This window comes from Ictalurus furcatus, chromosome 22, assembly GCF_023375685.1.
Source record: "Ictalurus furcatus strain D&B chromosome 22, Billie_1.0, whole genome shotgun sequence".
In the NCBI taxonomy this organism is placed as follows: Eukaryota; Metazoa; Chordata; class Actinopteri; order Siluriformes; family Ictaluridae; genus Ictalurus; species Ictalurus furcatus.
In genome coordinates, this window is record NC_071276.1 from 12876463 (window position 1) to 12898698 (window position 22236).

The following is a 22236-nucleotide window of genomic DNA, read 5'->3' on the forward strand; positions in this document are numbered from 1 at the left end:
CAACATGGAGCGTCTTTCTCTTGTTGATCCAGTGATTATATTAAGGTGTTCAGTGGCTGGTGAAGTACAAAGTGTATGATCGCAGGTGTCGACAACAGGAAACAAGGCCAATGGTCATTGCTTGTTTATGCTGTCAATGGCCTAGCAGTTTAGTTTTTTCCTATTTTTCTTTTATAAACACAAAATTTCTGGATTTATTATGTAAAGCAGCTGGTTCATGAACAGACAAGCAGTCAAATCAAAAGTCAGAATGTGTGATATTTTGTATACACCAGACAATATATTTTTTTTTTACTTACATATACACAACACTAAACATATTCAATTAGTCTTCATATCTTGACAGTTTGACATATTTTAGCAGGGATTGTATGTTCCCACAAATCCAGTTATAACATTTGTTTTGAGAAATTCACTCAGGTGTAGCGTAAAATGTCACAACCAGCATTTACACACACACACACACACACACACACACACACACACACACACAGACACACACACACAGGCAACATTATTAGGAACACCTGTACATCAAGAGCTTCAGTTAATGTACACATCAAACATCAGAATAGGGAAAAATCTCAATGACTTTTTGACCATTTCATGTTTTATCTTCAGCAGTCCAGTTTCAGTGACCCTGTGCCCACTGCAAACTCAGATTTTGCTGTACTGCTCAACATGGATGTAAATAGTGATTATTTGAGTTACCATAGCCTTCCTTTCAGCTTGATCCAGTCTGGCTATTCTCCTCTTATTTCCACCAGCAGGACTGCTGCTCATTTGATGTTTTTTTCTTTGTTGCTTTTTTCAGCGCTATGTATAAACTCTATAGACTGTTGTGTATGAAATGTCCAGGTGATCATTAGTTTCTGAAATACTCATGACACCATGACTGGCTCTATTAACCTTGCCACAGTCAAAAAGTCACTGAAGTCACATTCATCCCCCATTCTGATGTTTAAAATGAACATTAACTGAAGCTCTTGGTTTGTATCTGCATGATTTTATACATTGCACTGCTGCCACATGATTGGCTGATTGGGTTATTGCATGAATAAGCAGGTGTGTAGGTGTTGCTAATAAACTGAACAGTGAGTGTATATGGAAGTAAAATATTTAAAAACTTGAGAGCCTCGTATTGATGAATGATACAATATGATACTCTGTATTATTACACCCCTGATATTTATGTTTTTAAAACATAGTTTCACAGCCAGCGTTTTGTTCCATCCAAACTAGAAACTGGTACTGATGAGACATAAATCACTGAATACTGTCAGTGACAGATCGAGGGAGAACCAGGGGAGTAAAATTCTAAAAGCGATCTGCGTTCAGTTTTTCCAACATCAAGGTTATTGATTAAAATGACATAAATCACTAACTGAGAGGTAATGATAGTGGTGTAGTGTAAAGTATTGTTTGAGTTGTGCTTTATATCTAAACTTTATATTTCTTTGTTAAAAGGTTGCAGGCCAGGATTGCTCATAGAATTCAAGAGCTGGAGAATTTACCTGGTTCTTTGCCTCCTGACCTGAGAACTAAAGCAACCGTCGAGCTGAAGGCCTTAAGACTTCTCAATTTTCAACGGCAGGTAAAGGATATTTTTTAAAATGTTTGAAAGGAACCTCTATGGTGTCATTAGGAATGTTTACCCAATTTGAAGCAGCTTTTTGGCCAATTAAATGGTGATAAATTGTGCATTTTATTTGAGAACCCTTATGTGACTATACAGACAGCTGAGTGCCAGCCAAGCATAGACAGGAGTGATGTAGAGATGAAGAGACTGGAACACACACTTGCTACACTATCATTTATTTGAAAAATGATCCCAATATTGTTTGTGGTGTGATACATGCCTAATTTGCTTATTATAGATCAATAAGCTTAGTGTATAGTTTGATGTTTCACCAGTTGTATTGCCCATTATTCAGTTTGTAAAGGCCTTAATCACTTGGTGAGTTGTTTTGGCACGCTTGAACGTGCATTGGAGCACTTCTTAAGGACAGTGTCACAGTGGGAAATCAGGTAATTAGAACAACAATGATTTTGGTGTGGTTTCTGGACTGTTTATGGGGTTGATAAAGCCAAACATTTTGTAAACTGACATCTGTCTCAGTGCCTCATACCAGAGATAAAATATGATTGGGGCATAGGTGGTTATATCACATAAACCTTACCTCTCCAGTAAAATGAGCCAATCACCTTCTTGGTTAAGCTGTTGCCGGGAAATGTCTGGTCTAACAGATTCCTTTTTTATATTTCACCCAAAGGCCACAGATTTACACCATTTTGTCAGTTTTTCACAGTAATTTTAAATCTGTGTTTAAATGTTCAACTTGGCGGTCCTTTTCTGTTATCTGGTATCTGCCATCTACTTGAACAAGGTTTCCCTTGGGCTTTTTTTTTACTGAAATGAACTGCCCAGGAGTGTTGCCAAGATCGCCGCCTAGTGGACAGACATTACTAGAATGACTCGTACTGTATGCTGGTAATGTTTCAGGCAACTTTGTATTTACGAAAGTGGCTTTGCTGAGGATATTCAAATGCACAAACAAATGAAACCAAGTCTTTACTTGTAGTTATTAGAGTAAATCAGCAGCTCTTCCTGAAATGATAAAGCCCTTGTTGCCTTGAATTGCAAATGGTCACCTATTGAGTATTGTAGATTGTGAAGAGAATAATTTGGAGCTGGGTGGTATTTTATTGAAAGCATGAACAGGTAAAAGAAACAAGGTACAGGTTAATCAACAGAAGAAAGAAAGGTGGCACCCAAAATGTGCTAATAATTCAGCAATGAATGAGAATCCAGTGGATATATATATATATATATATATATATATATATATATATATATATATATATATAGTGTGTGTGTGTGTATGTATGTATATATATATATATATATATATATATATATATATATATATATATATATACATATATATATGTGTGTGTGTGTGTGTGTGTGTGTGTAACATATAAGGCTTTTTCAGTTATATTTATACAAGGTTTTAACGGTATTACTACTCTGACCGATACTGCTTACCAGTCCGGTAGTTTAACATTGTTCTTATCAGTACTTTGTGTTGTGGGGTTTTTTTTCCATGTAAAAAAGAAACAAATTGAGAACAGAATTAATATTGGTAGCTTGGCAGTCGAAAACTTTGCATTTCTCTGTCTGCACATAATGCACTTCTGAAAGATGCTTTGACAGATTGCTTGTGTTTCTGCCCTTACAAGCAAAGATCTTGTTGCACTTGTGGCAGTGATCGTTGTCTGCATCAACTCTAGTGAAGTGTAACCACAGTTTTGAATGTTTGATTCTCTCCGCCATCGTCACTCTTTCGTGTTGTGTGTGCGTGCTCGCTGTTGTGTTTGACAGACAGCCTCTGTGCACGTCAGATCTCACTTCTGGATTGTGAATAACAAAAATGCAGACAAATGTCTTAATATTATCGCAAATTAGAAATGGTTGGTGAGATAAAATGTGCAAGAGAATGTTTATTTAGCAATAATAAACAGGAAAATATATAGCCATAATTTCTCCAGTACTTAAAACAGAACCGATAGCATCAGAGCTTATACTACGGTCTTTCATAATTTAGCACCGGGGCCAGTTTAATACCGGGTTTCGGTACCCATCCCTACTGTTGGTCCAGTTTGGTTATTGCACTGTGGTAAATAAATTCAATGTTAGAAAAGTTAACCCACCATACTGGTTAGAATGTCTAAGCTTCTAAGCTTGTCTGAGTCCACTTGTGACTTTAATTATAATGTTTTAACTAATCTTTAAACTTAGTGTTTAAGTATAACTCTGTGCCAATTTGTCTTGTTGATCTGTATCAAATGCTTGGTTTCATTGTTCATTTGCTTGTACAAAATGTACCCACCTTCCCTCTCTCTAATTGCTGTGTGCCCATCTGCATCATATCAACCTGGCTAAAATAACACCCCACTCCAGCTTATGAAGTGTTCCAGGATGTCCATTAGGGGGAGCTCTTACTGCATTTAGTCACTGCCAGCTGTAACCCACCCTATACTGGGTCTCTACCAGGTTTGAAGAACAAAAATAGCAGAAAATTAGAACACTTAGGACTGTATTTAACCTATGAATTGGGTTCTGAACTGAACCTGAAATTCTCACTGATGCAAAGCATATTATTAACCCTGTCTCACAGCACTACACTCATGTATTCCCTCAGTTGCGGCAGGACGTTGTTGCTTGCATGCGCAGAGATACCACTTTGGAGACAGCATTGAATTCCAAGGCCTACAAGCGCAGTAAGAGGCAGACACTGAGAGAGGCGCGCATGACTGAGAAGCTGGAAAAGCAGCAGAAAATTGAACAGGAGAGAAAGCGGCGTCAGAAACATCAGGTACTACAGTAGATCTTCTCACGGTATAGAAACTGGTGCATTACTTTCAACCTACATATTCTGTTCAGTGCCCTTACATTTGGCAGACACGTTTATCCAAAGCAACCTACGGTTGAGTTGATCTGAGCCACAATTCATCATTTCCCTCATCATTTCCCTCAGCTGTTACTCTATTAACCCATCCTATTCCTTTAACTTTTTTTCTCTCAATATGGGTCTAACACTTCTGTTAATACACCCAGTATATGTTCATTTCAGTAATCAATATAATACATGTTTGTGGAAATAGATGTACAACACCTCTGCATACTAAGTGTAAATAAGTGCAAATAAGAAAAAAACGCCTAGCTACTTGATCATAAAAAGTCATATTTACATTATAATTTTATGTTCTTTAATAATTTATTTACATACATGAAGTTTCATTTAGAATGAAATTTAAATTGACATGAACGTAACATAAAGGTTAAAAAAAAAAAAAAGAGGGACCGTCACGAATGTTCACGTGTTTGCACCAACATATTTATCAGAAAACAGTAGAGGCTCTTAATGGTCATACCTTTACCTTCTCTTTTAAGGAATACCTTAACAGCATCCTCCAGCATGCTAAAGACTTCAAGGAGTATCACCGATCGATATCTGGAAAGATCCAGAAGTTGTCCAAGGCCGTGGCCACATGGCATACCAATACAGAGAGGGAGCAAAAGAAGGAGACGGAGAGAATCGAGAAAGAGAGGATGAGAAGGCTGATGGTTTGTCGGTTTGGAACATCTATGCAGAACCATATTTCCAGGAACATCTGAAGAACATCCAAGAGACATTTAATATGTGTGATAAATGTGTGTTTTACTTAGGCGGAGGATGAGGAGGGCTACAGGAAGCTGATTGACCAGAAGAAGGACAAGCGTCTAGCCTACCTGCTCCAGCAGACTGATGAGTATGTGGCCAACCTCACTTCCTTGGTCTATGAACACAAGGCTGCCCAGGCTGCCAAGGAAAAAAAGAAGAGGAAGAAGAAGAAGAAGGTGGATGGCAACATGGTTTAGCATTTATTAAAAATTTGACTTATGTATTTCATTACAGTTATGCTGTAATGCAGGGATGGACAAATGATACGTTTATTAGCTAGCCCACTGGACAAGTTAATTCTCCAAAGTTCTCCCAGTTCCATGTTTTGGTAATGTACTGTAATAACTTATGGCCTGCTAATTAAGTGCATTAATACAGACTAAGGGAAATGAATGAATAAGTGACCCTGTGACAGCTGTGTAGTCATGATCCTTATTCTCTCCTGATAGTTTTTAACGTAGCACGTCATGTTTGTGCCCAAAATGTCACCAAAACATTGGCAAATGTTTCAGGTATGAGCTGCAGTGTTTTCACATCTCGGGTAAAAATATTTGAGATTGATTAATATCTTTACTTTCTCTCGATATATTTAATGGTCAGGTTACTTAATGTGGTGCTAGAAGGAGAATTATAGTTTTGCACTGCACTTTATTTTGCTTGGTTTGGCCAGTGTTTCCACTTACTTCCGTGTTCCTGATTGTGAATGTGCGCTAATTAATCCACCTAGTATAAATTGTTCTGCTGCCAGCCAGATCATGCCTCTGCTCATGTGTGTAGTGCGGTGGGTTGAGGGATTCTGATGTATATGCTTTAGCGTTAAAAAGTGCACTGCACCACCAATAAAGTACATTACGTTTAAACCTACCAATGAAACTTATTTTCAAATTTGAATTCAGATGCTGTAATATACTAAAAGCCATGATACTGAGTTGATGGAAAATGCTGTTTTTTTTTTGTTCCTCCATTAAATGTATTTTTCTTCTGTCATTGAAACCCTTTAGAAGGAAGAAGGGGTTATTGAGGTACTTGGAACAATTGGACCTGATGGGGAGGTGAGTGAAATCCATACAGAGACAGGCTGCTAATCAATTACTATTGTACAGCAGCAGTTATCAGCATTCCACAGTCTGATATACAAATGATGTGTATTGATTTCCACAGCCCATTGATGAGAGCAGTCAGATGAGTGAACTCCCAGTCAAAGTCATTCAGACGCAGACAGGGAAGGTACTGCAGGGCACAGATGCTCCCAAGTCTAGCCAGTTGGAGGCCTGGCTTGAGATGAATCCTGGGTAAGCGTCTCCTTTCACACCACTCTGTTTTTTGTGTTTTGGATTTGTTAACATAACCTAGAATTCAGTGCAGTTCAGCATACAGAATTTTATTATATGTGTGTGTGTGTGTGTGTGTGTGTGTGTATAAACACACATATATATATATATATAATAGAGTTCTGTATGCTGACACACACACACACACAGTATTGTGCAAAAGTTTTAGAGACCCTATATTTTTTGTACAAACTATGATATAGATTTTTATTTTATGACTTCTACATGATGGAGTCAGTACAAAAAATGGAGGTTTTCCAAACATTAGTTTTCTAGCACAAAATTTATTGTTACAGAAAAATGTTTGTACGTCGTTAAAGAAAGCAGTCTTATTACATAAGACACTTCTCAGACAAAAATCATAATGAAGGCTGCTGGGTTTTGCTGCAAAAATAAGAAGCAAGTGCGACAGAAGAACTGTGACTGGTTCTGCAAGATGCTCAATAAAACGTACATTTCCAGTAGTAAATGTACCAGCTAAATATTGACTTGGTTTCATTTACTACTGGTTACTGCTCTGTACGGTATTTTTTTTAAACTGTAGAAACATTTAATTTAATTATTTTGAATTCATTTTTGCTCTACAGCATTTCTTGCATGTGCCTATAGATATATATAAATATATGTGTGTGTGTGTGCATATATATATATATATATATATATATATATATATATATATATATATATATATACACGTATATAAATATAAATATGTATATATATATATATATATATATATATATGTGTGTGTGTGTGTGTGTATGTATATAATTTTTGTGTATGCATTTGACTGTATCTCCTCAACAGATTGTGTCTGTCTGTTTGACTGTTATTGCACAGAAAGCAGACATTTGAACTGCAGAAAATAAAGTGGTTCATTTGTGGACAGAGACATATTTATATTTATGGATATAAACAAAGAAGGCTCTGAGTAGACTGCCCGAGCACTTATCTGTCATATATACCCTTCTCAATGCAGCTATGAAGTGGCCCCGAGGTCAGATAGTGAAGAGAGCGGTTCAGAGTTTGAAGAGGAGGTCAGCATTTTCTTTTTTCTCCCCTCTCATTAAGTCTTCACTTTCAAATGTGCGAATGAGTCATCCACACACAGGCGCACACATACACACACACACACACACACACACACACACACGTATCCTTTTTACTGTCAGCAAAATTTCCCATTAGACCACTTTTCAGTCCATTTATCTAAAAAGAAAACTGCTTTTATTTTCTTTTTTTAGTCTCATGATATTCTTTGAGATTATTTCCTTTTCTTGACTCCTCAGGATGAAGAAGAAGTGGTCTCCCGGGCAGAATCAGAAGAAAAGAAAATTATTGATCCCAGTAGTGATGAGGTGTCTCAAGCAGCAAAACACATCATAGAGTATGCAACCTATATTTTACATCAAAACTGAAAAAACAAGTCTTATTCTTTCATAATGGCTTTCTCTGCTGATTTTCTCTTTTAGCTGCTTTCCTTGATCTTTTTTATTCTTTGTTCTGTTCTACCCACTTTGGATTGCAATGATTTGTCTGTTCATTGTATGTTGAGATACGTACAGTAAAGGTAGCACTATAAGCTATTTTCATCAATTAAATAGTACAGGATGTGAGATCAGACTTCCTATTCTTGCCCTCTGTAGATCTGCCAAGCAAGATGTGGATGATGAGTACAGTGTCCAGGCAGGAGAGACCAGCTCACAGTCTTACTATGGAGTAGCCCATGCCGTCATTGAGAGAGTGGAGAGGCAGTCGTCCTTACTGATCAATGGCACACTCAAGCAATACCAGGTGAAATGAATGCAAAGCATTTTAATAACCAACAACTGGCCGAACTCTGTTTTACTCAAAACTGAAATTTTTAGTGATTCACTGTGTGAACACCACAGCAATGTTGCATCTGCCATCATAATGAATATGGGCTTTTAAATTCAATTACACCACGAAGGTACTGACCACGCTGTGATCGTGCTGAGGCACTTAACTTTATAATGGAAACAATCACACATGCATCAGTGTAGGCAGAGCGCACACTGTAATTATTTTTTCTGGTCCATTATCATGAATATACTATGTTGCAGCTGTATACAGTATGAATAATGTTTCTCAATCCAGTGACATGTTTACTCCTCTGCACAGTTGCAGTTAGAGCCTCCACAAAGAATTGTAACCCACATGAAGGAGCACACTGCTACAGCAGGACAAGCTGAAATGTATTATTTAGATTTTGGGTATAACTGCACAATAGTGCATAAATTTGCTTTCATTGCATATGGCGTAAAACATAGACTAAATTATTCTTAATGGGATTTTTATTTTTGGAAGCATTTATCTCCTTTTTGTTAATGCCCTTCTAACATTTATGGAAAAGATCATATAGCTCCTTTTTTTTTTTTATCACCGCAAGTACAGGTTTCGCTACAATGGTTTTCACGATGCAGCTGTATAGCAGAAATGGAAACAGGGCATTTCTTCCCACTATTTTTTTTAAATATCTGGAAATGTGAGTTGTTATATATCGTATATAGATTTTCTGCACATTTGTTCTTAATTTACATTTGAAGTGGCATCATTACCTGCAGACAGGCTGTGTTTAATCCTTTAATAATCTGTGTCACAGGATGAATTCAGGTGCTAAGAAAATATAAGCTGAACCAGGATGTTAGAATATCTTAACTGGCAAAAAATATAACACTTGTTTGTTCTCCCTTGTTAGATCCAGGGGCTGGAGTGGATGGTGTCCCTGTACAACAATAACCTAAATGGCATTCTGGCGGATGAGATGGGGCTGGGGAAGACCATCCAAACCATTGCGCTCATCACATACCTAATGGAATACAAGAGACTTAATGGTCCTTATCTGATCATCGTGCCGTTGTCGTAAGTTACATGCTGATATACAGACCATGCTTAGTTAACACACAAAGGCACTACAGATTAGACAATAAGGGATATAATGAGGGGCAGAAGATTTTACTGGCCTATTAAATATTATACAGTGTTAAATGGCAAACAAATAACTATTGATAAACATCTTTGGCAATCATTCCTGCTCAACACTTACATGGTTTTCCTCAACAGTGAAATCTCCAGAAGAATAAAGTCACTACAGTACACAATTTACATATGTAGCATTTAAATAAGCTTTATAAGTAAATACATTTAAAGATTTTTTCAGTCAGCTTCTTACTTTTACAATGAATATAAAAAGTCTACACACCCCTGTTAAAATGGCAGTTTTTGTGATGTAAAAAAATGAAACCAAGATAAATCATGTCAGAACGTTTCCCACCCTCAATGTGAAATTACAACATATGAAAATTAAGTGAAAAACACTTAGTAGAAACATTTTAGGGAAAAATAGTGGGGAAAAAATACAATAACCTTGTTGCATAAGTGTGCACACTCTTTAATAACTAGGGATGTGGCTGTGTTCAGAATGAACCAATCACATTCAATCTCATGATCAAAAGTAATTATCATACATCTGTCATCAATGAAATTATGCTGATTAACCCTAAATAAAGATTAGCTGTTTCTGTAGGATTTTCTTGACATCTTGGTTTCATCTGACTGCTGAAGCCATGATCCGCAAGGAGCTTCAAAGCATGTATGGTATCGCTTGTCAAAAGATATCAGTATCAGGAAAGGGGTCTAAAAGAATTTACAAAACATTAGATGTACCATGGTACATCGTGAAGGCCATCATCAGCAAGTAGATACAATGGAGCGCTATAGTTACATTAGCAAGAACAGGATGTCGTACCAGGGAGGCTGCCAAGAGACGTTTAGCAACACTGAAGGAGCTGCACATCCAAGCCCCAAAAAAGCACATCACTAAAAGAACACTATACCCATGGTGAAGAATGCTGGTGGCAGCATCATGCTTTAGGAATGCTTTTCTTCAGCTAGAACTGGGGCTTTTTTTAGGTGGGGGGAATCATGTATAGCTACAAATACCAGTCGATTTTAGTGCAAAACATTCAGGTGTCTGCTAGTCTGAAGTGGGCTGTACACAGGAAAGGGCTGTGCCCTCACAATTTGACGAATCTAGAATGTTTTTGCAAGAAAGAGTGGGCAATTATTGGGTCAAGATGTGCCATGATGATAGACTCTTACCTTAAAAGACTGTGTGATGAAATAAAATCAAAAGGTGCTTCAACAAAGTATTAGTTTAAGGGTGTGCACACGTATGCAACTAGGTTATCGTAAGTTTTTTATTTTTCCTTTTTGCCCTAAAAAGTTTTTCACTTTATTTATATATTTTGTGAATTTTACATTAAAGGTGGGAAAAGATCTGACATGATTTTTCTTATTATTTTATTATTCTTTTACTTCACAAACCCTGCCATTTTAACAGGGGTGTGTAGGCGTTTTATATCCACTGAAATCTATAGCAGGGGTCTTTAATCTTATCCGCAAAGGGCCAGTGTTGCTGCAGGCATTCATACCAGCCAAATAGGAGGCACAATTTATAGTGGATTGGAGACCAGGATGAACTGATTAAACAAGTGGAATCAGGTGTGACTTCTGCCTGGTTGGAATGAAAGCCTGCAGCCACACCAGCCCTTTGTGGACAAGATGAAGACCCCTCTTCAGTCATCTTCAGTGAAGTGTAAATAAAAGAATGATGCTGGCTTGTCCAGATTTCTGGAGAGAGTTCTCACTTTCCACTATTTCCTCTGGCCGGTTTGAATTGGGTGGGATTTTATTGAGAGCAGATGACTGTTTTCCAGTTTGTGTAGCCTTTTCATTGAAACTGTGTCTAGATAGAATTACTAGCATCTTTATAGACACGGCTTTTCAGAGATATTGGCGCCATTCATAACAATGAGTTTATACACTATATAGCCAAAAGTATGTGGGCACCTGACCATCACATCCATAGGTCCACATTTCAAAACCATGTGCATTAATACAGAGTCGATCCCCTTTTGTTGTTATAACAGACTCCACTGTTCTGGGAAGGCTTTTTACTAGATTTTGGAATGAGGTTTTGGGGATTTGTGCTCATTCAGCCACAAGAGCTTTTCTGAGGTCTGGCACTGATGTCAACTGAGAATGCCTGTATAAAAGAAGTATCTAGCCAAAAATATGTGGACACCTAACAATCACATCCATATGTGAGCTCTCCCCAAATTGTTGCCGCATTGGAAGCACACAGTTGTCTAGAGCAGTGGTTTTCAAAGTCGGGGCCGCCAGAGGGCACCCGGGGGGCCTCAACAATTTGGTGTGAAAAATAAATAAATACATGATTTTCTCTTTCTCACTCTCAGACAACCACACACACACAATCAATTCCTAATCTACTGTAATGTAAAGATGCAAGATGTAATTATTAATTTTAAAAAAAGGGGGGATATATTCAGAAGTCTGTATTTTTAATGTGTTTTAAAGACATCTTGCAAAATGGGGGCCTCGGTCAAATGTTAATGCCATTTGGGGGGCCTTGCCCTGGAAAAGTTTGGGAACCCCTGGTCTAGAGTATGTTTGTCAAGGTGGTGTAGAAGATGTTGAGTGGCCTGCACAGAGCCCTGACCCCAGTCCCTCTGAACATTTTTGGGATGAGCTGGAACGCTGACCGCATGCCTGGCCTTCTTGTCCAACATCAGTGCCCAAGCCGATGAGTGTATATGTGAGTCGACAACATGGCACCATTCAGTCCCATGGTACATTTTTGAAGCCTCTTTGGGGTCGAGATGTGAAGCTCCATCAAAATTGGAGCCAGAGTCTGCTCAGTAGATAAGGCTGGACAGGAGGTGGGTCCAGCTCTCTCCTACACATTTTAGTAAACGTGCATTATATTACCTGAAGTGTAATTTAAGATGGTGCCTCGGCTCACTCAAAGTGGCATGTACAGTATTGTTCATTAATATATAAAATGCTAAATTTTATCGTTATATAATTATTGTAGCTATATTGATTATACTGTTGTCAGTAAACTTTTTAGAGCATTGAGTTACGACTGACTGAGCTATCATTTGCTTGCTAGCTGACATTTTCCATCATTTTAATCAAAGTAATATAAGTTTAAGTTCTAATGTAAGGTACCAACGGAAAATATAAACAGAAGCCTACATTTATACTCAACACAACCAATTTTTTGAGGGCAAAATCACTTTTCTCCATGATTTTAATCTAGTCCTGACACTTGCAGTAAGCCACCCATGTGAATGGAGAAGTTCTCAATTGTCGTGAGTTTGCTTAAAAAAGAGACGCTTTAACCGATTAGGAATTACAGCCATTTTTTACATAGTCCCTCTGTCATGTAATGGAGGTTCAGATGGAAACAAATGCAGGTATTACAGCTTTAAAGAGATAACAGTGAGATAACAGTGCAAAATAATTATTTTTTTTTGCAAATCGCACTTAATTTATTTTTGTGAAACTACTGACATATTTGTGGACCTCATTCAATGCATTTGTGAATTTGTTACATTTTTGTAAATATCACTACATTCATTTGTGTCACATAATTCAAATGTCATGTAATGAAGGCTAGGGTGAATGCAAATGCAGATAAGAGCTTTATTAGAGTAGAGACAGGCAGACAAATCCAATACGTGAGACAATGGGATGGTCAAAAACAGGCAAAGGTGAGGCGATTGGCAAATGGGCATAAACGAGGCAAAACACAATCGAAGAACGAGGGCAAGAACAAGATCAAGGCTATGACACATGAAACGAGGAACAAAGGCTTGGTATTTGGGAAAACTCGCATAATACTTCGCAACGAACAAAGAGACACGAGGGGTTTAAATACTAAACATAATCAGGGGTGAAACACCAAACAGCTGAGACTAATGACACATACGGGAAACAACCAATGACGATACAGGGGCGGAGACAGGGCAGAAATCACAACAAAACACACGTGTCAGAAGTAAACAAAGTCAGTGTCACTGAAACCCGGAAGCACGTGCTTGGGTTTCAGAGTGCGCTATGTGCTCCAGCACTTAGCGCAAGGGGAAATCGTGACAATTTGTGGATCGTAATCCACTGTTTCAAAAGTTGAAATTATGAAACAATTCTAACCCCATATGAAAGTCTATACTTCAGCTGCGTCATTTCAAATCCATTGTGGTGGTGTACAGAATCAAAATTGTGTGTGTGTGTGTGTGTGTGTGTGTGTATAAAACCTTCAACACAAAAGAAACAGATGGTTGTTTAGCTATTTCATTCAGTGATATTTCTTCCACAGTACCATTAAGCAGAGTTAGGGGTATAACAAAAAAGGTTTACTTGCTCTATGTTACACAATGTTTGGTGCAGCAGTACATATGGTTAGGGCGATTAGTTGTACCACTACTTTGTTTTTAAAAGCCAGAAAATGGACAGTAGTCACTGGCTGGACTGCAATATTCAGCATTTTACAGCTAGGACTGTAATTGGTACACCACTGGTTAATTAATTATACTGCAGTCATGGTGCTGTTTGAGGAAGTTAAGCACGAGGACATGAAAGCCCATTGTAATCTCAAAGCAGTACATGTGCCGTTTCTGCCTATGTACGTGTGGCATAAATTACTTTGCTGTGGAGTACTGTATACTTCGCCAAATTACATTCTAATGAATATTTTACAGGAATAAGCATTTATACTTACCCCTTAAAGCCCTGGCATCTGAAGCCTTATTGTTATAGAGAGTTGAAGCTGTAAAGCTGCACACTGAGCTGTCAGTTTGTTAGGTACACCAATCTATGTAATGGTTTTTCATATATGCTGAGTTGCCAATTTATAAGGATGTATCAAAACTTAAACTCATTCCTATTGTGAGAACAGCTTTCGTACTCCCAAAAAGATACTTTTGTAATAAAATGACTTTAGTCAGTGTTTTTTATGGATCATTTCCAGTCTATTATAGTACTGGAGACTTGCTGTACAGCATAAACTATGAGGTGCGCAAGCTGTGAGCAGAAACTCAAAAATAAACTGTGTATAACGGATGACATTAGACAGAGATTCCAGCTGTTATGTTCAGCTGTATAAACTCAGAGAAACAGAGATGTTCACAGCACGAGATTTTCTGCATGACTAAATCTACATGCAGAAAATCCCACCCCTTAATTATCACATGCTGGCCTTATCCTTTGTATCTGAACAGTTTTATAAACGAGCAGAACAAGTCTGAATCATTATTATCCGAAAACGTTTTGCTAAGAATGAAACCGGTTCCGCTTTGAGATGGATGCTACCACACTTTTTGTAAGCTATGCAATGTGCATTTGTTCATGTTTATAGATAGCAGTGCACCAGTCGGTGTCTGGAAAATTAAAAACATGATGGTTTGCAATTACATCTCTCACTTGTTAGCTACATTAGCCTCATAAAACCAAGCCTCAAATACTAGCAAACAAGTAAACTCCAGACACCAAACATGTGTTGGTTTATCTTTGGTATGAGTGGAAAATTGTGTAAATTTAATTTATGTTTACATCTAACCTAATAATAATTTAATAATTTAAGTCTATCCAGTTAATTTTCAAATGCATTAATTGATTATTTTTCTCTCTTGTTTTTTTTATAGGACTTTGTCCAACTGGGTTTATGAACTTGACAAGTGGGCACCATCCATTGTGAAAATTGCTTACAAGGTCTGATTTTGCTGTAAATATAAGCTAACAGTCTTTCAACTGGTTATAAGCTAACTGGTTCTCTTTTCAAATGTTTGTTCGGTATGTCACTATGGGAAAGACTTTAGTCATTGGTGTGCTGAGGATGGCCTCTTTTTTCCCAAAAAAGAATTTGATTGAAGCTTGTTTTTGTCTAACTGCCTGTGGATTTATGATCTCAGGCAAGGATCCCCATACCATTGAAAAGCGCGCAGCCAAGATAGTTGTGAAGCCATCTCAATCACAGGCTTCACAGTTAATGGAGGTGAAATCTGCTGATTTACCTGCATTGTTTGATCAGCAAGTACCCCCTGACAGTAGAGAAGCAGAGAGGAGGATGAAGAGGTGCTTTAAAGGAAAGATGCCTAGGAAAGATGCCATTTTTATTACTGCTCCAATATTGCAGACTGAGAGAGTGGGGAGCCTCCTTTCTCTATCAAAGGAAGTGCTGCCTGCATTACCCATTGTTGTTTTTTTTTTTCAAAATGTGTGAAGGGTTTAATCCAGGAGAAGCTTGGGTTCCCCAGAGCACCTACTTGAATGATTTTTCCACACATGTAACAGAAGATATACAAGTCTTCAGGCCCTGCAGTTAGAATGCTTAATACCACCTCTCTCCTGACTGCCTGTCAAGCTGAATTATTAAATTCAATAGACATCTAGATCTAGATCCCAACTGTTATCTTCAGAATGCTAGCATGTTACCAGAGAACTGGGGTTATGCAAGAAACATATCTATTTTGTTTATCTTTCTATCTATCTATCTATCTATCTATCTGTCGATTTATTCATTTATTTTTGTGAAAGGGCATGCCATCCATGCGGCGGTCACTGTTGCCTCAACTTCGTAGCGGGAAGTTCAATGTCCTCATAACCACCTATGAGTACATCATCAAGGACAAACACATTCTTGCTAAGGTAAGGGTATGCAAACACAGTTAAACACAAAAACAGATAAAAACAATTAGAAGAAACAGTGTATTTCTTTATTTCTTTGTGTATTTTTCTTTTATTGCTAAGATCCGCTGGAAGTACATGATTGTAGATGAAGGCCATCGAATGAAGAACCACCACTGCAAGCTTACACAAGTGTTGAACACGCATTACGTCGCCCCACGCAGGCTTTTGCTGACAGGAACCCCTCTGCAGAACAAACTGCCTGAACTTTGGGCTCTGCTCAACTTTCTCCTGCCCACAATCTTTAAAAGTTGCAGCACTTTTGAGCAGTGGTTCAATGCTCCATTTGCCATGACCGGGGAAAGGGTGAGATAATCTTCTGCCTGCTCAGGGATCCTATTCTTTGTTCCCTACTCTGTCTGCATTTCCACTAATAATTCCTTTGTTGCTTTATCCTGGGGGTGCACATGATAAGCCAGACAAACTTTTAAATAAATAATGGTAGCACACAATTGTGTGATTAATGCATTAATGGGTAGGCTAGATGAAAATGAAAACATATATCCACCTGAGCTAATCCTGGTCTAAAATTGAGATCAGTGATGAATTTGCTTGTTTTTTTTGCAGGTGGATCTGAACGAAGAGGAGACTATCCTGATCATCCGCCGTCTTCACAAAGTTCTGCGCCCTTTCTTGCTTCGTAGACTAAAGAAGGAAGTGGAGTCTCAGCTGCCTGAAAAGGTGATGGATAACTAGATAGTCACTAGGTTCATTGGATTCTATGTTTTCATACTAGGATTTCATCTTAATTTCTCAGTATATTTTATTTATCAAAACTTTGCAGGTGGAGTATGTGATCAAATGTGACATGTCAGCTATTCAGAAAGTTCTCTATAGGCACATGCAAGGCAAAGGCATCTTGCTCACAGATGGCTCAGAAAAAGACAAGAAGGTAAGTGAAAGAGAGAGCAGAAGAGTTTTCCCGTTCTCTATTTTGAGTTGGGATCCTTATTTGACATTCATCCTCCACAGGGTAAAGGAGGGGCAAAGACTCTGATGAACACCATCATGCAGCTGAAGAAGATCTGCAACCACCCTTATATGTTCCAGCACATTGAGGTAAGTGCCAGCTGACAAACAGTAGAGAAGCTGCTTTAATCTACTGCTGGAATGTAAAGTGCATCCAAATGTCTCGCTCTTGGTGTGCCTCATTGACTGTAGGCACTCCATTTTCTATCTCTCATTTCAGGAGTCTTTTGCTGAGCACTTAGGCTACCCAAATGGCATCATCAATGGGTGAGCAGTTTTTAAATTAAACTAAGTCTTCCGTAACCTTGATAACAAGCCAAAGGGATTAGTTATAACCTGATTCATATGTGGGTTACAAAAAACTGTCACAGCCTTCCTCTCTGCCAGTCTTCAAGTGTTGTGCCATGGGTAAAGATTTATGAGATGTTCTCTTTTTGTCTGACAGTCCTGATCTGTACCGTGCTTCTGGAAAATTTGAGCTACTGGACCGCATTCTGCCTAAGCTGCAGTCCACCAATCACAGAGTGTTGCTCTTCTGTCAGATGACTTCCCTAATGACCATCATGGAGGATTACTTCGCCTACCGCAACTTCCTCTACTTACGTCTAGATGGTGATCAAGACATTATTTGGTTTTTACAAAATAAGCAGGTTGGAAGTAGTCAAATAACATTTGCAATGAAAAACTGTTGATGATCATTACGACGTTCTTTAGAGACTTGTTTCCACTGTAATTCATCAATAGGTGTTTGAGTTTACCCATTATAATGAGGAAAGTGTTAGTCATCATATATAAAAACCGAGCCGTTTCAAGCCAGGAAACATTGTTTTTGCCTCGTTTTGCAGGAACAACCAAAGCTGAAGACCGTGCTGCACTGCTGAAAAAGTTTAATGATGAGGGCTCACAGTATTTTGTCTTTCTGCTGAGCACAAGAGCAGGGGGTCTGGGCCTCAACCTGCAGGCTGCTGACACTGTTGTCATCTTCGACAGTGACTGGAACCCCCACCAGGTCTGACTGGAGTGTGGAGCTGGATCTCAATATAATAGTTTGTTTTGAATACTTAAAGTATATGAATTATTTTCCCCTTCACATGCTTTGGGATCCTTCTGATGGGAAGGTGTGTATAAGGAAAATATGAAGATAATATAACAGGAACTAATAACACCTATTTATTGCATATTTTCAAAGACCACCCTCATGTCAAAATGAGCTGAACAGAATCCCATTGACATAACTATGAATGTTAAAATAGTTAATTCATTTAAAATTTCACAATGAGTCATTTCGAAAAAATCGAACATCAGTTTTATGACACTGGCTGAAAATAAAGTCTATAGTTGTACTCACTCTCTGGAACGATCTTTCCATCTTTAGGATTTGCAGGCTCAGGACCGCGCTCACCGAATCGGACAGCAGAACGAGGTGCGTGTGTTGCGTCTCTGCACCGTCAACAGCGTAGAAGAGAAGATCCTCGCTGCTGCCAAATATAAACTTAACGTTGATCAGAAGGTCATCCAGGCTGGTATGTTCGACCAGAAATCCTCTAGTCACGAGCGCAGGGCTTTTCTACAGGCCATCCTGGAACACGAGGAGCAGAACGAGGTAAGCCAACAGGACACCAGCAAAGAAACAACCTTGGGATATTTCATTGCAGTATGTAATAGTGTACATTCCATCAAAATTCAAATACAGTGAAACCTGTTTTAAATGCTTTAAGAAGCTTCTTCCATACATAGATATGACACCCAAAAGCATTTCGATATGCCGCCAGGGATACAGGTCACATCTCTACTTGGTGGTGCTCAAGTTATTCAGAAGGCTTTCCCTGAGCACACAGTGTGCACTGGTGTTGCTAAACTGAGGATATGTGGCTCGAGGATTTTGTTTATTAGCAGGAAATCAGCCTGATAACTTGCATTTTGAAATGCAGGGCCCGTAGCATATTTGGTATAGTGACCTTGTCATGAGAGGACATAATAATGCTCTTGATTTGAGCCTTGGTCTTAAATTATACAGACAAGATCACGGTAATTTTGAATGTAGTAAACACTTCCTTTCATCACTAGACTGTGGCCTACCTTAACCACCACATTTTTTTGGTCCTGTCTTATTTATTCAAATAAGAAAAAAATGACGTCTGTGTTTAGATTGTGTTATGTTTCTAAAAACTGGATTAACGTTAAGATTGAGTGAGCATAGATTTTTACTCATTTCATATGTGAACAAAAACCCCAAGTGGTGCTGTTTATATACACTGACTCTCAACAATTTTTAATAAATGGGCTCTTTATTTACTAGTTTGCAATAACTTTGCAATGTACTTATGATAATGAACTATATATGTACTATAAGATAATGTACTTACCTGTGACAGCTAAAAAACAAACAGTCAGTTTTTCCAGGCTTTCTGATCCTCATATGTTCTGCAATGGCTTTTGCAAGAGCTCCCTCTCTCTGTCCAACCTTTCAATATATAAATCCTCCCAGAGTATCTCGATCAGGTTGGTTGACTTCGATTGAGGTCAGGCAATTCTATTAAGGGCAGCAATGCTGTCTTTCCTCTAAAATGTTGTTGAAAATCAAATACTACTCCTATAATAGAAAAAAAAGAAGAAGAAAAAAAATGACAGTTGCTTGTCTCCAAGCTGACATGCAGTGTGGAAAAAGTTTAACTAACTTCCGTGGCTGCAACATTGGTCCCGATTTAGACTTAGTAGTTGCTATTTAAAGGAGTGCAAATAACTTGGTAACCTCTTAAACTCCCAGTAATTCACAGTAGTAATTGAGTAGCAACGAGTAGTAGTAATTACTGAATAGTTACTAACTAGTAGTTACTGAATAATATGACTTAAGATGAGCAACAATATAGGTCTTAAATGGGTTAAATATAACAAATCAGTGTTCAAATATAATACTTGTTGCCTACCTGGACAGTTTGGCTTTAGATAGTAATTTGTTTATAAGAGTATTACCAAAGAAAAACAAACAAAACAATTTCTGCCTAACAATTTGCACGTAGGCTACTTTTTCTAGCGTGTTGTAGCATTCTCTCAGACCATATTAGCAGGCCAAAAATGTTTTTAAATTATATTAGTATTATTTTATATTATATTAGGAAAGCTGATAACTGGTACACCAAGTAAACAATCGTCCATTGTATCACAGTATGTTAATGAGCAAGTAGGACTTTGCATTTTTTCTTTCCTCTCTCCCTCTGTACCTGACTGCCTGCCTTGTACTGTATGTAACATTTGTAACCTATGTAACGTTTAAATTCTATAAGCGTTTGAAAGTATAAATTATCAAATAAGCACTCACAACACAAAACGTCTAAAATGATGGAAAAAGGTAAGAGGAGGTACTGCGTCTGTATGATTATTCACTCAGTGTTTGAAGGTTTAGGGCTATGTAATTAGAATTATTTTCTCAAAAAAAGCATTTTTGTTTTCTTAAAGGGTTTATACGAACATCCTTGTGTTCTTTATGCATGGAAGTATGTCATGTAGTGTGTATGTCATATCAAAACCAAAATATGAGATTTATGTCTCCTGTTTATAAGGACCAGATAATATAAACAATGCAACACAACATGATGTTGATTCCAAAGCCCTATAGCCCTATATATAGCTCTGTACCATGTACAGAGCTTCACATTCCCTCTACAGAGTCTCAAGCCTATGGATGATATGTCATCATAGCTTGACATTTTTTTTTATTAATATGCATGTCATCCTGTGGTGCATGTACTGTAAAACAAATAGGACTTCTACAGTCCTACAGCTACAGTCATGTGAAAAAACTACACCCCATGGAAATTGTGGTTTTTTTTTTTTACATATTTGGACAAGCAAACATTTGATCCTCTTTGAAACAGTACCTAATAATAAAGGTGATATACTCTATCAAATGAAAATAAAATTGACATTTTGTAGTAATTTTCTAAATTTAATGAACAAAAAACATATACTTCACATGGGAAAAGTAAGTACACCCCTATATTTATCACACTTTCAAATCCATAAAATTAGAATGGATAGACATAGAATCAGGTGTTGAAGATTGGGTGCCTGTGATTAGAACATGCTTAGGGAGTGCAGGTGGAACCGGTCTTAATTAAACCCCTCTCATATCTGGTTTCTGGTTTTCCCTTCATTATTGCAGTGTGTGGTGTCATCATGCCAAGATCTAAAGAGTTCTGTAAGGCTTTCAGAAAAAGGTTGTGAACACTTATGAGTCTGGCAAGGGATTTAAAAAGAGCTCCAAATCATTTCAAAATTATTTGAGAAACAACATTCCACTGTAAGGAAAATAATCTAGACCGTCTGATGCAAAAAGAAGTCTCCAAGAACCCCAAAATTTTATCACAGGATCTGTTAGTAAGTCTTGCAACCGTTGGTGTCAAAGTGCATGCTTCTGTAATCAGAAAGAGATTTGACCTGCATGGGCGGCGTGCCAGGAAAAAGCCTTTGCTGTCTAAAAAGAACATTAAAGCAAGACTACAGTTTGCCAGTGAGCATATAGGCAAACACCAGACCTTTTGGAATAATGTGCTCTGGACAGGCAAATCAAAGATAGAGCTGTTGGGCCACAGTAACAGCAGACATGTTTGAACCTCATACCAGCTGTGAAGCACGGTGGTGGAAATGTTATGGTTTGGGGTTGCTTTGGTGCCTCAGGGACTGGACAAGTTGCATTAATTGATTCAGCTATGAATGCTGCGTTATTTCAAAGAGCAAAGAGTGCTTGAAGATAATGTGAGGCCATGTGTCCGAAAGTTGAAGTTGACACAAAATTTAACAGGATAATGATCCTAAGCACACTAGCAAATTCACGAAGGAATGGCTCAAAAAGATTAAATGGAGGGATATGGAATGGCCTATTGAAATCCCATTGACATGTTGTGGGAGGATTTGAAATGGCAATACATGCAAGAAAACCCTCAGACACCTAGCAACTGAAAGAACATTGCATGGAAGAGTGGTCAGAAATTCCAGGAAGCCTGGTGGACAATTATGCAAAATGCCTACAAGAAGTTATTTCTGCTAGGGGGCAATACTACCTTCTGAGGAAAGGGGTGTACTTAATTTTTCCACAGAAGAATATCACGTCTGGCTATTTCTTTTGAATAAATGAATGA

The 22236-nt window shown here is 38.0% G+C and overlaps 1 protein-coding gene across 4 annotated transcripts in view; it reads left to right on the forward strand.

Moving 5' to 3' along the window:
* smarca2 (SWI/SNF related, matrix associated, actin dependent regulator of chromatin, subfamily a, member 2) overlaps window positions 1–22236 on the forward strand; it is a 47422-nt gene that overhangs the window by 12752 nt on the left and 12434 nt on the right. For all 4 annotated transcript variants that reach the window (XM_053654035.1, XM_053654037.1, XM_053654038.1 and 1 more), the window contains 20 exons: window positions 1468–1594; window positions 4206–4379; window positions 4958–5131; window positions 5234–5404; window positions 6230–6280; window positions 6390–6520; window positions 7539–7596; window positions 7849–7946; window positions 8206–8353; window positions 9279–9442; window positions 15088–15154; window positions 15980–16090; window positions 16193–16435; window positions 16697–16810; window positions 16914–17021; window positions 17102–17188; window positions 17319–17365; window positions 17544–17710; window positions 17944–18107; window positions 18474–18701. In XM_053654035.1, the coding sequence (XP_053510010.1) occupies window positions 1468–1594; window positions 4206–4379; window positions 4958–5131; window positions 5234–5404; window positions 6230–6280; window positions 6390–6520; window positions 7539–7596; window positions 7849–7946; window positions 8206–8353; window positions 9279–9442; window positions 15088–15154; window positions 15980–16090; window positions 16193–16435; window positions 16697–16810; window positions 16914–17021; window positions 17102–17188; window positions 17319–17365; window positions 17544–17710; window positions 17944–18107; window positions 18474–18701 (2632 nt within the window). The remainder of the gene's footprint in view (window positions 1–1467; window positions 1595–4205; window positions 4380–4957; window positions 5132–5233; window positions 5405–6229; window positions 6281–6389; window positions 6521–7538; window positions 7597–7848; window positions 7947–8205; window positions 8354–9278; window positions 9443–15087; window positions 15155–15979; window positions 16091–16192; window positions 16436–16696; window positions 16811–16913; window positions 17022–17101; window positions 17189–17318; window positions 17366–17543; window positions 17711–17943; window positions 18108–18473; window positions 18702–22236) is intronic.